The following is an 18568-nucleotide window of genomic DNA, read 5'->3' on the forward strand; positions in this document are numbered from 1 at the left end:
AGCCCACTTGGAGCCAAAATGTGGGCTTAATTTTCTCCCTTGACTTAAAAAAAAATTGTGATTAGGTAAACAAGAGGTTTTATTTCCTGATATATAAGAAATTATTATGAGACACACCAATAAAGTTAAAAAAACAGCAGTGATATTTCATTTTGAAATGTGGAGACTTGCCTGTCAGGCTAATAATAAGCATATCTGACCATCTATTTATATCTAGAATATTGTACTATTGCTGGGAATAGTTAAAATTTATGTAGACCCAGAGATTTCTGAAGTGGATAAACACACACACACACACACACACACACACACGAATCAGGATACTATTGGATGATTATTTAAGAAAAGAATCATTTAACTTAAATCTTACACACTTGGTTATTTTAGAAAAATAGATGTTATCATAAAGGGTAGACTAGAGTTCCTCATCCAAAGTAACCCTATTACATTTCCATAAGAAAAATATTCTTGTCATAGGCAGGGACTGGTAATATGGTGATTACTGCAATACTCAAAAAAAGTTTGGCTGGATTGAGTATAATCTTGAGGCATATCTAATTCCTGAGTTTAAAGCTAGATTAACATTTTAATTAAAACAGGACAATTTGAAGTAATTAAAAAGAGCAAGACTCTAGTGACCTAGACTAATCCACTAGCAAGCTTTGATTTCACTTAAGTGAAATTAAGTACAAGTCTTAACTGGACTCTGTACCAGTGGTTTTTAAAGAGGGTACCCAACTCCTAACGAAATAAAAAGTGACAGTGTTAATTGGAAAATCAGGGCTTGCAGCAAGCTTGGTTTACTGCTGCGCTGATTCATAATCATGTAATATAGAAATAGGAAGCATCTTTAGGGAAATTACAGATGTAATTTTATGCCAGAACTTCAGGAAATATTTGTCTATATTTTGAAGAGTAGTTTTGCATCATCCTTTTCTGTCCCAAATCAAATGTTCTTTATAAAGGACAGATCTGCCAATCCTTGTCTGGACAGCTGCTCATTTTACCTATAATCTACATGCAGGTAAGCACAGAGAGTGGCTAAGCTGGCAGAGGACTTGTGAGGGAGCACTGCAGCTCAGCTTCTGACAGTTTGCTAGCTACACTTTCTTCTGGGCAGGTGTGTATGGTCACCAGATTATAAAAACTACACTCTGCTAAAGCAACCATTTTACCCATTTTGCTTCTGCCCACCTGTCTTTCTGCTTTAATTAGATAAAATTGAAAAATACATTAAACCTTAGGTCTATGACCAAATAAATGCTGAATTTGTGGGGGCTGTGTGTATGTATGCACAACCTCCCTGGCTTGGTTGCCAGCATTCCACAGAGCAAACAGTTTTGTGGATGGTGAAACAGTGACACTTCAGAAACTCTTCTCCAAAGAGTTCAGTTGCTGAATATTTTAACTCATTTAGAAATGGTAGTCATTCATCTTAACAGAATTAGAATCAATAACAAATATTCATGGCACTTTGATATTAAAGTCTAGTCTATCACTTGTTAATATTTAAAAATAATTTTTGTACACCAATTTTTAATATCACTGTGATATTTTTCTATTTAGGTAATAAATGCTTCAATAAAGATTTTTTTAAAGGATATTTGGAAACCAGGAACAATGAGTTATAATGAAATTGGCAGCAGTGTTTTTTTGAAAATGGAAAGCTTGAGCCATATTTAATTGTTCAACATTTCTGGTAAAAAGAATATCAAGGAAAGTAATCTGGATAGCAGTCCCAAGGCATGTAAAGTTCCTAATTCCCTGGAGGATTAAACTTAACACACAGACCACTTTAAATCAGGAATAGCTAGACTATAATTATCAACATCATTCAACAATCTCCAAGCCTGTCTAAACCTGGAAAACTCCTTATCCCATTATGTCCTGTTTTTTTTACAGGTGTCCTATATATGGGATAATGGAACATGAGGGGTTAAGGAGTTTTCTTCCTTTTTAAACTGACACCCACTTGCAAATCATAGTACAGTTGTCAAAGACACCATTTTGTTAATGAAAACTGCTTTTCTTCACTAAATTTCAACATCAGTAAACACCACAGCATAATCACTTAACTGAATATAAGAGAGAAGATGTTCACTCTTTTTCCATTGTAAAAGTGCACTGCTGCTCAATAAATCCCAATCACTCATAACACTATCGAACTGCCCTGAAGAGAGCTGGGGAGCAGCACTGCACAGTCAACCATATGTTCATGAATGAGCCAAGACTCTGTTGCTTGCATACTTTGAAGCCTAAAGATACTTGGCCATTATATAGAAAGATAAAAGCTAAAGCCACCTGGAGGAGCTACTGCACCCTGAGCAGCAATGTTAGTTTTAATAAAAACCGTAATGACTCCTTATGGTAAAAATTGACACCAGTGAGGCTCTTTCACACATACAGCATCCGCACCATCCATACATGCAAATGCATACTTTAAAAAAGAGAACTGGTACTGTCTAAAAGCACTTCTAATGAGAGAAGAGAATCAAGTAAAGCAGAAAAACAGAGGACATTAGCAAGATTGGGAAGATACACGTGATAAAATGGGCTAAAAACAGTCTCCAAAGGTTACTTGCTACAAACAGAAAGTACACATGACCATGAAATTCCAATAGTATAAGATGTCCCAGAGGGAAGCTTGTTTAAAAAGCACAATTTCCTCACTCCATGCCCAAGATTCCTGATGCTGTGACACTAGACTGGAACTCAGAATTGTGCATGATGAATAAGCAACCCAGATAAGACCCTAATGCAGGCATCACACAGCCCATGGTTTGAGAAACACTCAGCAAGCACTAGGGGAGAGGAGACCCTCTAGGCATCCCATCACAGGCTATGTGGGTAGGTCAGTTTGAGAGAGAGAGAGAGAGAGAGAGAGAGAGAGAGAGAGAGAGAGAGAGGCNGTTAAAACAAAAACTGTTATTAGATTAGGTATGGAAAAGATAACTCTAAAAACACAGAAGAATTTTTAAAATCCAGTATTTTTAAAATTATCTTGGCCCTACACTCCAAGATTAGACTGTAAATATTAAAACATTACATTTAGCTGGGCAAGGTGGCACATGCCTGTAATCCCTGCAGCTCTGAAGCTGAGGCAGGAGGGGGGAAAGGAAGAACAATCATGTGAATCACTCTTTCATTTTTAAAGAGTGTAACAATATTTGCAATATTATCAATTCACATGCTGATCCAGAATTACATTTGTCAAACAGAATTGAATGTATTTCTTTACCCATGATTTCATTCAACACCTCTGTGCAACAAGGATGATAGAGGCAATAACAGAAAGCAGGCCTAACCCTAAATGCCCCTTTGACCTCCCCATGAAGAGGAGACAGCACCAGGAAGCACTGTGTGACAGAAGCCTGTGTCACAGGGTGGCGAGAATCTAATCCTCCATATCCTAGAGGAATACAGACTGTCCTCCCAACTGTGGAAGTGAGGGGCAGGCAGAAAGCAGGCATCATGGAGGTGACATAAATGACAAGTCTTGCAAAGCAAACAGGTTTGAATATGATTCTTCAAGAACAGAAAATAAACATTTCAGGAACATAAATAATACATCCGAAAGTCCACAGAGCGAGCTTGTGGAAACACATATAGCTAAAATAAGCTTTCATTTCAGTGATAACGTATCAGCCAGGCTCAATATCCATCAGAGGAAAATTGTACAAATGAATGCAGAAACAGTTCTTTTATTAGGAGACAGAAATTCCAACATCTGGCTCTAAACTCCACTTAAAGGAAACAGACATATGTTCTTGCACAGCCAGGAAAAGAGGTATAAAACCCCAACAGGAACAGTCAGTGGTCAGGTGTCCCAGGGCATTCCCAAGGTAGCTTCCTCTCTTGCACAGGTGATCAGTCCTGTACCTAAGACTCTGGTAGCACTTACAGATTGGAGCTGCTGAGCAGGTCCTGCAACTGCCTAGCTTAACACATCTGCCCATGTCCCTTCTCATGCTGAAGCTCTGAAACTCATTATAAAGAGAATAAAAAATATCATTCATCACAAGGTCTGAACAGAATTTAGGATTTTTGTTTCCTTTTTACAAATAAATTTTTTGTTCTTCTTCTCCCCCTCCCCAATTCCCCTTCCAGAGAAAACTTCTTTCGAATGGATTGTTTTTTAATCAGGAGGCAAAGGAGTTTCTCTGGTCATCCTTGGGAATCCTCTTTGAGACAAGTGGAATAGGGATTCAGATCTGGTCTATTTACATTTTCCAGCCAAAGCAGTTAGGCAAGATAAGTAAACTTGTACATGCATATCATCTAGTTTTTCATCTTGCAAACTTATTTTTTTTTTCAAATCAACACCCACCCAGAAGGCATTGCCAACCTTATGAATGTCTATTTACACAGAGCCTAAAACTGTTTCCTGTTCTTGCCTAAGGTAGTGCTGAATTTAAGCACAACTGAAGTGGGCTTATGATTCCAGTCTACAAACAGTGCATTTAATTTCTTCACTGCCCTGCTTCTGTATGAAAAGTAATCACTCCATTTCACTATACCAGCCCTTCCTCAATCCAAATTCTGCTTTGTAAATTGTAAATTCCTCAATCCAAATTCTGCATACCCTGGGCAGATTACCCTGAAGGTAAGCAATGAAGCTTTTCCTGTATCCTGTGTTTGCTATGCTATGGTGAAAGCCATAACATTCACAGCTCCATAACATAGGCTATTGCTTTTTTCAGCTCTTTCATGCTACCGTAAGCATTTACTCCAATTCAAAAGAAAATGCTGATGGGAAAAAGCCCATATTTTAATCTATTTAAATGATAGCTATTTTATTTTTATAGAAGCTGAAAAAATACACATGTAAGAAATCATCAAATCTCTATATGAATTGGACTGTTGCACAGCCTTCCTCAAGTGAGCATTTTTACCAATAATACCTGAGTTTTACAATCTTAAAAGATTCTTAAAACACTAGAGTTCTATATTCAAAGTATGTTTTGTTTCTAAAGAAAGTGTTATAAGATATCTATGTATTTCAAAATGGAATTTGTTTATCTTTACCATGTATTTATTGAGGGCATACTGTGAGAAATGAACAGATTGGAACACAGAGCATATGACAATTTGCAAAATATATAAAAAACTTGGCCTTCAAGAACCTGATGCTCAAGGGGAAACACACACACACACACACTTAACAAAATAAATGAGTGAAACATGTATTCTACTGAAGAGGAAGAGACCAGGCTAGGTAATAAAGTAAAAAAGGTGGAAGAGAGCTAGGGGTGGTGTGCAATTTTAAATAGTCTGGTTGGGGAAAGCTCTTTGCAGATAGTATTTAAGCCCCAGGAGATGTGGGGTAATCAGACATGTGCCTGAAGAAGGTGCATCCTGGAGGCAGTCCAAAGGTCAGTGTGGCTGTGGAAGGGGAGCCAAGAGGAGAGAAGTGACAGGGTACACACAGTGCAGTGACCAGAGGCCACTGAGGGGTGGAATGGAAATCCTTAAGAAAGTTTTGATTAAGGCATTAACGTAATCTGACTCCTTTTCAATTGAGATGTATTTGACATCATAAAAGTTACCACTTTAAAGTACAAAATTTGGTGTGCTTTTTTTAAGTATAGTCACAAAGATGTGTGCCTACTGTTATTTTTAATTCCAAAATATTCGCCATCCCTAAAGAAACCCCATATCTATTAGCAGTTACTCCTCTTTCTCCCTTCATCCTAGCCCCTGGCAACCACTATTTTCTTTCTCTCTCTTTATGGATTTGACTACACTATTCTCTTTCTCTCTCTCTATGGATTTGATATCTCTGGCTGCTAAAATGAGTATAGGTTGAAGGGAGGCAAGGATAGAAGCTGAGACACCAGTAAAGGGACAAATGTGGTAATTTGGAAATGAGAAGGGATTGAAATAGGACAGGAATCAAGATGGTTAGTAACTATTGGCACATTCAGATATGGTAGATGTCGGGCAGGAGAGAAAGAAAAGTCAAGCACAAATCTCAGATATTTGGCCTTTGCACCTGGAAAGCTAGAGGTGACATCAACAGAGTGCCACACCACTGTAGCAGTAGGTTGGGAGGAAACACCAGGGTGCTGGAATTTGGAGATGTGAATTGAAATTTCAGATGCTAAATGAAGATGCTAAAAAGGGAGCTGGATGTGAGTCCAGAATTCAAAGGATCTGGATCACAGATATAAATTTAGAAGCCAGAGAATAGAAAATATTTGATATCAGGAAAGTAGAAGAGATCACCAAAGGAGTAAGTGACTAGAGAAAAGAGAAGAGGTCCAAGGAGAGAGTCCTTTGACACATCAAAATGTACAGGTCAGGGAGACGAGGACAAACCGTCTTCCCAGTGGAGCAGGAGAACCAAAAGAGGATGGAGTCTTGAAAGTCAAATGAAAACTTTGTCATGAGGAGAGCCCTGTCAACTGTGCCAGTGCTGCTGACAGGCCAAGGAAGATGAGCACAGAGGATCAGCCCCAGCTTTAGGAAGATGGAGTCCTTCTCACACCACAGGACCTCACTCCTTTTTGGCTGCTCCTACCTGTGCATCTGCCATCCCATCTGCCAGGTGTGTCCGCCCCAGACAAGGCTTTGAAAAGAACAGTTCGAGTGGAGTGGGGAGGTCAAAAGCCTGGCTGTAGCGGGTTCAAGAGACCATCGTAAGAAAGGAATTGAATGCAGGGGCAATTGTTCTGATAAATTTAACTGTAAGGGGGTGAAGGAAAATAAATGTATCAAGAGGTCAGGTGAACAGAGGTAGGAATTTTTTAAGCTGGGAGAAATAAAAACATATTCATATGCTGGTGGGACATATCCAGTAAGGAGGGAAATAGGTGAGGAGGGAGGGATTAAGAATCGCTGGGATTGGTTAGAAGGACGGGATCAAACATATTTTATCTTTCTGTCAAGCTGCTCTAAGAAATAAAAAACGAAGACAAGCTATTTTTTTCCCCCCAGGAGACTCAAGAACCACCCTATATAGGGTGTCAAGGACAGGCTCTGAACTTGGAGTCCAGAGACAGAAATTCAAGGACCAGTACAAGCTACAATATTCCAGGTACTTCTTTTAACCTCAGTTTTACATCCATAAAATAGTGATCAAAAACAACCTGTTCTCTCTACCTTACATAAAATAGTGATCAAAAACAACCTGTTCTCAACGGTGATTATCAAGTGAAACATGCAAACCCTGCAAAGGCTCAGGTATCACGTCCTTGTGCAAGTCTAAGGAAGAGTTACTCAGGCCTGTGCTTTCTCCAGCATCTTACACATAGCCATGCTTTAGCTCCAAAGGGGAAAAAGGCAAAATGAAGACACTTTTAAGAAGAATAATTAAGTCATAGAAAAACAGAAGCTTTCTGGCTATTTACTGTGTTTAAAACGCATTTTAATAAATTATACAGAAATTCTGACTTAATTTCTTAGTTCCTTCCTTTTAAACATTCAACAACAACAACAACAAAACCCCTCTATTTTAGACTCAGTTGAGTGTGGGGCAAATAAAGAGGTACACTAAATTTGACTGTAGGCCTGGAGCAAGACCATGCCTAAAGACAGATGTGACCTAATGCCTTCCCACAGATCTCTTACTTCCCATATTCCAACCGCTTGTCAGGATCAGTGTAAATGAAGATAATGTGGTCCTTGACTTTGTGCCCAATGGAAGACATCAGCAGCTGTTTAAAAGAGGGTTTTTAACTATTATTTTCACTTCATTTGTTGATTAATTTTTTAATTCTGGATGCTCAGTATATGAGCCATAGTTCTCTTTAAGGGAAATATATCTTGCAGGATATCCTCATCTAGTCATTAACTGTTTTCCACACTTTTGTGGTTGAGCTAAGATACCAAGCTAAGATACCAAGATACCAAGGTGTGTGCTTATTTTTTCTAATGAGAATGATAGTGCTCACCTCTATCAAGGAACTGGTAGTTTAGTGAAAGAAATCTGAGATGGAATTTAAAGTAGACACCAAAGTTGAATCGACCTTTTCTCTCTGCTTCCCCCTCACATTTGATCAGAAAACTTGAGCAAGAACTCAGCTGGCCATGAGATCACACAGAAATGTAAAGGAAAGTGTGAAAGGTAGGACATAAATAGAAATACACATATAAATAAATATATGAATATGTAAATTGTGTTTGTGTGAATTTCCTTTAAAATATGACATATAACCCCTTGTAGGAACCTTTGGCAATGGAATTGTAGCTTCTTTGTGAAGTTACTGTGCACACTTCATATATAATCAACACATATTTTTCTAATTTTAAAGGTATCTTTATATTTATGTTGTATTATTTGCATATGAATAACATAGATGCTGATTCTTTAATCAGAATTCTAATTTCCCAACATAAATCTAGTATATATTATTATTTAAATAAAATACAGTAATTTACTTTCTAATGACTAACAATGCAAGTTTATAGGAACAAATTATTCCAATACTTGTACATATCTACCTCAAATTCCCTCTGTCACATACTCCAGCATTACTCGGAAAGAACTTACTTTGAATGGATGATTTTTTAATAGTAAAACATCACTTAGAGGGAGCATTGTAAATTCAAACATTAATTTTGATTTGTGTATTTTTGAAGGAAGTTTTATTGGACCATATATTCTTTTAGTTGTTGCTATTATAATTAACAATATAATTAATGTAATGTTTTAGCATTAATATGTTAAGCACTCTTGATTACTCAGGGCCATTATGATGGCTAGACACTAGTAGAGAACATATAAAGTATTTATAAACTCAGAATTTGCTGAGGAGAAGGAGCTATCCATCCTTACTGGGTAGAACCAGGATATCCCAGGTTTTCTTCAGTGACCTCACCTGCCTCTTCAAGCATCTCCACCTCCTCTGCCGGTCAGGAGGTCCAACCACTGTTGCTTGCTCCTCTCAGTGGGCTCACGTCTAGCAGACTCTCCCATTTCCAGGCAACTATCTTTTGATTCTCAAAGTGGTAGAAAGACCCACAGTTTCAAAGTGAAGTGGCTTTGCCAAAACCCAGTTGCATGACTCTGGACAAAGCTCAGAACCTCTTTGGGAAATTTGTTCCCTTAACCATACAACAAAAGAACTAGGCTGAATGATCTTAAAGTCCCCTCCAACCTAGATTTCATGATAAGTACCGCTGAAGGTTGGGAAACTAACATCTGGATTTATTAGAAAGGATAGAGAAACTATGAGAAATGGCCTCAAAGGTTCCCAAACTTCGGTGCATGGAATTTACTGTATCTTATTTTTGCTACATGGTAGACTTTGGATCTTAGTTCTGGATTCTTTGTTATGTGTCCAATAAATGAGGTTCCTCATCTGATAAATCACGTCCAGGTAAATGGGAGAGAATTATATTTAGAGCTTTTGACTTTCACATAATAGGTAAGAATTCATCAAGAATTTTTAAAAATGTAGAATGAATTATTCCTTAGTGAAAATTTTTGCTTCTAAACAAACACATTTTCACGTGATACATCAAGAAAATGACACTGCATACTAAAAAACAATTTACCTATAACTACATCATGACCATCAACCAGGCCAGCAGAGAAGAGCTCCTGAGATACACCATCTGCCGTATCTGTCCAAATGTGAAATGAATATGTATTAGTAACCATAAAATAAAAATCAACAATCCAGTACAATGTAAAATATATATTTTTCATTTACAAAAATCACCCACAAGAGTTTTAATTCAGTAATTCAGATTCTGTCAGAAGAAAAAAAATCAAAAGCAACATAAAATATATTTCACCATGTACAATTTGCATCTTGCTATTTATTCAACAGATGTTTTATAAAGTTGTTTTTTTTTTTTTTTCCACTTTTGATGAACCAAAAAACTTTTGCCTTCTGGTTATGATCTGAATTCCTCCTCAAACACACTTCTAGGAGATAAAACCATTCCCCGTGATGCTGCTTTTCTTCTAGCCAAGGTTAAATCCAGCCACCATCAAACCTTTTCTAGCTACTGATTCAGAATTTATGGCAAAGGCCGAATGAGTGGCATCTGATACAACCTTAAATTTGGTATAAACAGCCTGTGAGCTTGTTGGACTATTAAGATGAGCCACTTAGTTTCATGCTATTAAGAAACTCCTTTAACATGACATTGATCGTCTGATAGCAACAGATTCATTCTCTTAGAAAATGTGGTTGAGTAAAATAATGTAGTTTCTCAATGATAAGTGACAGGAGTTGGCAATCTCATAAAGATGGGACTGAACAGGCTGTGGCAAGTGAATATAGCTGAAATTGCTTAATTGAAGGGTTATGAATGAACATGATAACACTGTTATCTTCTATTTGAAGACTTTATAAAGAGGAATTGAGAAATTACCACAAGCTCAAAAGAACCATTACAGACCTCTATGTTTTTACGAGAGAGGTGACTTGGTCTCCACAGCCTCTGGCAACATCACAAACATCCAGAACTGTAGCTAGATACAAAGAAACTGGTTGGGCAGCCTGCAGCTGTAGTTGGAGGCTTGATATCAGTGTCTTCCAAAGTCAGGGAGCAACTCAAAGTAAAGCAACTCAAGGCTGCTAAATCCAACAGGCATTAAATCCGGATTGTAGTTTGACGTGCTAAGAGCTGCCCACAGCAAAAACTGGCCCTGGTGGCTTGCAAATGAATTAAATATATATGTGTGTGTGTGTGTGTGTGTGTGTGTGTGTGTGTGTGTGAGAGAGAGAGAGAGAGAGAGAGAGAGAGAGAGAGAGAGATGCATGCACACACATGAGTATGTAGCTGCAGCTACAGTTGTCTTTCACAATTCTTGGCATTTGAAGTGCTCTGCCCAGTGTTTGTCACATAGAAAGTACTTGGGGGAAAAAAATTGGCAAGGAAGATGCTAATGACAATGGCACAAAGTTCACCTGAAAGGCACCTTCCACCCTCCTGCTCTCTTTGTCTCCCTTTTGCACCTGGCCCAATTCCTCAAATTTTTAATAATAATTTGAAACCTAATGTATATTCTTTATACTTTCAGAGAAATCATGTTATTTTACCATTTTACTGGTTTCATTTCATAATGGGATCATCATACAATGGGACAAAATGAAGTAAAATGGCAAAAAAATATATAGAAACCTTACTAACTATGAAATCCCATATTAAGTGAACTTATCTTGGGCCTTGTCCTTTTCATCAGAGGTACAAAAGGAACCTTATAAAAGTCCCTTTGTGATGAAATGACCCCCTGAGGTGGAACCCAGGATAGCATAATGAAAGGCTCTACCCTGAACGTGATTTCTCTTTCTGAAGCTGCTGGAACACTCAGCCTCGATTCTCCACCTTCCTGGATGCCACCCAAGTCTTCAGGAACAGAAGCACATTGAATTAAAGTATCTAACACCTAGCAGGCACTGGGTGTGCAGGAGGCAGTCATTATATTTCAGTGACTGATCATCTGTTAAAGCATTTCAATGTGTTACACCAGCTGTAAAGCAGCAATAAGATCTTATACCTGAGTAAGGAGCTGCAATCACAGAATGTAGCTGAAAATGGGATAGTCAAACAAAGCCACATGGAAGGCTAGCACTAAAACAGTACCACGGTGAACAGACATTCCCAAATGATTAAAGTGTACAGCATGTCCTTCTATTTTCAGGACTCTTGGGCACCAGATGAGTCATATCAAAATGGCAAATGGGTGATAATAAGCTGGCCAAAATGGGAAGTAGTCCACATCGGTGTGTGTGCCATTATGCAGTCATCTTGTATGCACGTAAGTAAAGCATAAGTAACAATTTAGAAAAGAAATGTGAAATAATTATTTCATGTTTCATTAGTAATCTATTTTTTCTTTCAGCTGTTCAACATTCTTTATATCAATGGATCAAATAATCTAGTATTCATGTCTGGCTTCCAGAGCCTACAGTGACAGAGTAAACACAAAGGACTTGTCTTCTAATGAGGACAGAGAATATTTTATTTGTGTTATGTTTTATGCTGTATATACTTATTCATGTTTACACACAGCACAAACTCAGGGTCCAGCTGGTGTGCATCCACAGGATTCACTGCAGATCATGTCTGAAATACAGACAGTATCAGGATTCATGGAAGTGCAGTGAAATGTATGTGGGGCTTCCCTTAGTAATGGGTCTGTGCTCAGTTGCTCAGTAAGGGTGCACTAGCATTGAGAAGTCAATGCTATGGTTTCTGTTTGGGTAACAAAAGCAGAGACTCTCAAATGAGCCCTGGCAAATGAGGCTGCCAAAGCCAGTACAAATGGACCAGTAATGCAAATGCATTAATGGGCTCGCCTATCCAGAGAAATCCTCAACTTGGAAATTTGTTCCTTTGTTACCTTTCAAAATTAAAATTTATTTTCATTGCCATAGTTAATTTCAAACAATTAGATGAAAAGAAGCAACCTTAAAATAAGACTCTGTTCTTTCTACTTACTGTATTTGAGATAGTGTATAACTACTAGATTTTTATCACAGCATTGTCTGGTCAGTATTTTTATATTATGATAAAATAAATAGCTTTGTTGATAACCCTGAGTGGTGCTGTATAATTTCTACAGACAGACTCTAAATTGTTAAAGATGGAGATTTCTGGAAAGAAAAATCAATTAGCAATTCATGAGGGCCCTATGGACATTTATTTTGCAAAAGACACTTCATATTTTAGTTTAATTTAAATATATGGAAATCATGAAATCTTTGCCTTTACAGAAGACTAGAGATCAAAAGCAGGAGTCAATGTCCACATATAGCCCAGGAACATATTTTATTTAGTTGTCAGCAATTTTTTTTTTCCCTCAAAACTGAATATCAGGGCTGAGATTGTGGCTCAGTGGCAGAGCACTTGCCTTGCATGTGTTAGGCACTGGGTTTGATCCTCAGCACCACATAAATATAAATAAATAAAATAAAGGTATCACATATCCATCTATAACTAAAAAGTTATTTAAAAAAACAACTGAACATCAATATATTAGATGAAATTGCCCTGTCTCCTGAAGTGCCCCACCATTTACTTTGGCTCCAGGGGCATTTGAGTTTGTTTTTCTCCTTGCAAGTGACAGAAGCATGATGTCAAGACATTTTACTTAGTGAACAGCTATCAAGGTAGAAAGTCCTTGCACCTCGGAGTTTTCAGAATTTTAGCAAATACAATTTATTTAGTCAAATTAAAATTTATGTGAAGCTCCAATAAATCAAATATTACATATATTTGTAAATTAAAATGTATGAGACTAACGTATTTTATATGTGTATTACGAGTTAAAATGCATTCTGCTGTCATGTATAACAAATTAGAATAAATTAAATTTTTTTTTAAAAAGAAAGGTCTTCAATATAGACATTGAGGAAACCATTTTCATCTATGTAAAAATCTGAACTTAGAGGTCATGAAAAACTGTTATGGTCTTAGCATTAACATCTGATTTTAAAGTTTTCTGGGTTATTTTGTTTAAAAACCAAATAGTTGCAATAGTATACTTTTTTCTTAACAATTAGTATTGTGATCTCTGGAAACTTTTAAATGTTATTTATCTATTACTTAACCAAGATTATTTTAGGTTCTAAGGCAAACCAATCTTTTTTTTCTAGGTGCAAAAGATAAAAGATGGTCCTTTATTTCAGGCATGCAGGAGCTGAAGGAACAACCAGACCAGCTTTCAAGCAGTTGCAACAACTTATTTAAAATACTCAAACTGCATACTACTAGACAATCGACATTGTTCCTATCAAGCTCACCCCTGGTGCCTAGAGCTAAAAGAGGCAACAAACACTCCCCAAGAGAGGTTTCCTGAAATCTGAATTGAGACCGAGAGGCAAAGAGTGCTACCTTTTTGAATGACACCATTGTTTGCTGCTCAACACTCATTAGGACTGCTGGTGCTTCTCATTATATATTCATAATTTCCCATTACCATGCCAGTACTTATTTTCATGGTTGAGCTAATATATCCAATTTATATGTGTGAGTGTGCACTGTACCGCATGTGTCAACGGGATTCATGCAGTCAGTAGTGGTTCAGTTTTGAATCCTTACAATTATCAAAACTCCTTTCTTCCTTTCCTTCCTCCCTCCCTCCCTCTCTCCCTCCTTCCTTCCTTTGCTTTTAGACAAAGCATTTTTGAATAGCAAATTATAACCACATGCTTGCAATCAATTTCTGAAATGCTTCTTGTAGCACTAAAATAATAATTTGAATTAAAACTCACCTCTTCCTGGAGTAAACTCAAATCGTATATCATTAAGTTCCTTTCTGGAGTTTCTGAAATACATAACATGTAGCACATTAAAACCTAATGAAGCAAAGTTTAATCAAACTAAATAAATCCCAAGTTTTACAAGATGCTACTAACACATAGTTAGCATTTTAGTTTGGATGACCTCCAAATATTTCCTCCACTGAAAGAAATGGTTATGATAATAATAAATGAAAAGATTTATTCATCTAATTTAATTTACCTTATTTAAACATACCTGTATCACAAAGTTCCAAAAACAAAATGTTAATTTTAGAAAATCTGTACTAAATTAGTAACCATAAATCTAATTTCATAATTTAAAATTTTAGGTGCCTCTAGTCCACAATAAATGATAATCCATGCTTTTTCATATTTTCCCTGGAAATACAGATTTTATTGTAAAAAAAAAGGAGAAATAGTCCTGTTAAAAACAAGCAAGAAAATGCCCAAAACAAGGCATGCACTTTTTTTAATAACTTTACTTATTTATTTTTTATGTGGTGCTGAGGATCAAATCCAGTACCTCACACATGCTAAGCAGGAGCTCTAAGCTCTACTACCATTGAACCACAACCCCAGCCCAAGGTATGCATTTTATAGTTATGTATCTAAATACCCAGACCTCTGAATGTTATGAAACTGCCCATTGTATACATAAAACTTTAAGTAAATATAAAATGCTTACATAAAACTGTAACATACGCAATTAAAAAATAAATGACACTCTGGAGATAAACAAATAAATATCTAGAATACATGTTTTCTACTTCTATTGAATTTCAAGAAATGATAATAAGTGGCAGCAAGCTATAATCAGAAATATTTTAGGTTCTCATAACACTAAAATATTATAAGCACCTTTCAACAGATGCCAGAATTTAAAGTTTAAAGTTAAAAAGTTAATAAAGTTTATTAACACCTTATGGAACTGCATTAGGAAACTAGTAATTTACATCAGAATTCAACTACTAGCTCAGCAGCAAGGTGTCCAAGACAGAAGCAGACAGAGATGGCTGAACACCCTCCCCTGAATGTCCTCCTACCAGTGTAGGCCAGGCTGAGCAGGCCCTGTTCAGCACTTCAGCTTAGTTCTCTAAACCTCTGCAATATCTCCTGGTCCCTGTGAACAGCGGCCACACCATGATGATACGGTCTCTGGGCCCCTCTTGGTCAATGGCTTGATCTCCAGTCTTTATGTCCTACCTTATCCTATCACACTAAGTGCAAGGTGGCCTTAAGAAAGTGAAGGGCCTAATACCCACTAGAAGAAAGGCCTTCTCGGTGCCTATAAAAGTTAATTTCCACAAGTGCTGTGGAGAGAAATAAAAAACCTAAGCTCAAACAAGAGGTCCTTGAGCCATGATGTCTGCAGCTCCCTGAAGGATTCCCACCTGGACATTATCCCTGCTCTTCTTGGGAACAGAATAGGACCAGGGACCTTCTGCAAATCTTATAGGTGTGCTTCCATTAGGATCTTCTGGGAATCTGACAACTGTGAAAATGGTATATATACTCTAAAAATAAAAAAGTAGACGCATGACCAATGCATGAAACTGAAGATAATTATATGGTATTCACAGATCCTCTTGGACCCCAACTACACATTCCTACCTTGACAGTAGAAAGTGCCATTACCAATCAGTGACTAACAGTGGAAGGGCTGTCTGCAAGCTACATTATTTTGATCAGCCTAAAGTGTCTTAATAAACTGTATGTATCACCATGTATTTTTAATAGTGCTCTTATATATCTGCAGTTCTCCAACATTTTGGTATTAGACCTCCTTTACATTCTTAAAAAGTATTAGGTCCCCCACAGGGATTTTGTTTATATAGGGACTCTATCAAGATTTACTGTATTAGAAGTTTTGCAAGGCACAGTGGCACTTGCCTGTAATCCCAGCTACTCAGGAGGCTGAGGCAGGAGGATAGTATTGCAGGACTGCAAGTTTGAGGCCAGCACGGGCAACATAGTGAGATCCTATGTCAAAACTTATAAAAGGGCTGGGGATATATGGCTCAGTATTGCCTAGCATGTATGAAGCCTTGTGTTCAATATCCAGTAAAACACACACACACACACAAATTTACTGTTACAAGTTAAAAATCATAAAACTTTAAAGATTAATTGAATTGTGAATGACATTAATTTATCTCATGTATGTACGTATTTTTATGAAAAATTATTTTTAGACTGGGTTGTTGTTTAGTGGCAGAGTGGTTGCCTAACACATGAGGCCTTGAATTTGGTCCACAGTAGTGTGAAAGACAAAACAAAATAAAACAAAAAAAACTTTCTTTTCCAAAAGAAAAAATATATTGTTTGACCTTTTTGCAAGCCTCTCTAATGTTTGGCTTAAGGTAGCTGCATTTTTATAGCTGTTTCAGAGATCTATTGCAATGTTGAGTGTCAGGTAGGTAACCACTGAAATTCCACTGAACATGTGTGAAATCATGAAGTGAAAAGGTAAATATTTTTTTAATATTATTATAAAGTTTTGACCTCATGAGCTCTCTAAAGATCTAATGAATTCCCAGGGTAACTGGGCCGTACTTTAAGCAACATAGAGATATGTCTCTCCTTCCCCCCACCAACACATACGCACACAAACACCCCTATATTTATAGCTACATGTCTATCTAGATAGATCTGTCAATACATCTCCATAGATACACACACACAAACACAGCTGGTCCTCTAAATTCACAGGTTTTGCATCCATGGAAGTCAACCAATCACAATTTGAAAATATTCAGGAAAAAAATGTGTCTGTACTGAACATGTACAGACTTTTTTTCTGTTTATTATTCCCTAAACATTATAATAGCTATTTACATAGCATTTACATTGTATTAGGCATTAAAAGTAGACTAGTGATAATTTAAATATGCAAGAGAATGTTTCATGAAAATTCTTTGACATTTTATGTAAGGAATTTGAACATCTGTAGATTTTGGTCTGTGTGGGAGATCCTGGAACCAATCCTTCTCCAATACCAGGGAAAAAGTGTATATTGTGTGTGTGTGTGTGTGTGCGTGTGTGTAATCTCATTTGATTCCAACAATCAGCCTTTGAGATATGCAAAGGGGTATAGCTAATTTCCCATTATTCATCTTTCTTCTCGCTCTGCCCTGCTGCATTTTTAGTTTATTACATTCAATGGCTTCTCTAAGTTTACAAATTTGATGAAGGGCAGAGTGAGGATAAATAAGTCTATATTGGAAACCAATACAAACAGCAATGCTCAATTCCTATCATCTTTAAAAGAACAAGATTCCCTAAGATTGTGCATATTATCATAAAACCACCAACAACCATTAGTATCTTTAATCATCTTGGTGTGGTGTGCTGTGTATGAACAGAGGTTAAATTAGAATGAAAGTAGTCCAATAAGAAAAAAAAACGATCACTAGGAAAACAAGTACTAATAATGCATTTAATAATGAAATGACATAATGAGGAAAAAATATAAAAGAATTTGATTCAATACTAATTGGCATCCTTTGACCTTTTTCTTTTGATTGGTCCTATTTAAATTAGTTTGTTCTACTAAGACTGCAATAAGAGAGGTGTAAGAACTCTATCGGGAATATCATCACATGCTTCCTAATGCTTTATATATGAATACCACAGAAAGTCTCATCCAACACCCACAATCTCTACCTATGTCTGCTGTGGTTCAAGTCATGGGGATGGCCTAGTCAAGGCAGTCTTTTATGACTCTGAACCTAAGACGCTCACCTTTGAAAAGATCACAGTGATTGATTGTGAGTAGTAGACTTGTCCCATCAAGATGAAATATAGTTGGAAAAATGCCTAATTGGGTCTAACTACTGAAGGTCATCCTTTTATAAAGAATTAATCTTTTCAGATGCATACTTAACACCTTTAATTGAAAGTACATCTACTTTAATTGATGTCGCACAGGACACTCTTGATTTCAGGGAAGCTGAAAATAGGTATGATTTAAAACTCAAAACTAAGTCAGTGCAACTTCACAGAGGAAATGATAAAAACTTGACAGTAACAGCTTCAAGGCCCAGCATGCTTGTGATGACTCTTATTAAAAACACTCTTAATCCTAAAGTAAAAACACTTGCATTTGGTTAGGCACATACCCCCCTTTATTGCTCACTGTATGCATACCCTACATCAAAAATCCACATGCCTATAGGGCTCAGGAGGAAATTAATATTTTTAGATAGGCAATATAATCAAGTGGTTTTAAAGGCCAAAAGTACAATGGCTAGTTCTGTGAAAAAATAGTTCTCCCTCACGCCTTACCCAAATATCTGGTTTCCCTTTCAGAGGAGATCAATGTTAGACTTTTTGTGGATTCTTCCTAAGGTGTTTCTGCATATCCT

General features: G+C 36.9%; 1 protein-coding gene across 1 annotated transcript in view; it reads right to left on the bottom strand.

Annotated features, from left to right (window-relative positions):
- Positions 1–18568, bottom strand: part of Stk39 (serine/threonine kinase 39) — a 234037-nt gene that overhangs the window by 40818 nt on the left and 174651 nt on the right. Inside the window, exons 15-16 of the mRNA XM_015479274.2 lie at positions 14175–14227; positions 9499–9567 (exon numbers count right to left, since the gene is read on the bottom strand). Of these exons, the coding sequence (XP_015334760.1) occupies positions 9499–9567; positions 14175–14227 (122 nt within the window). The remainder of the gene's footprint in view (positions 1–9498; positions 9568–14174; positions 14228–18568) is intronic.

Source organism: Marmota marmota, unplaced genomic scaffold (genome assembly GCF_001458135.2).
Source record: "Marmota marmota marmota unplaced genomic scaffold, marMar, whole genome shotgun sequence".
Classification (NCBI taxonomy): domain Eukaryota; kingdom Metazoa; phylum Chordata; class Mammalia; order Rodentia; family Sciuridae; genus Marmota; species Marmota marmota.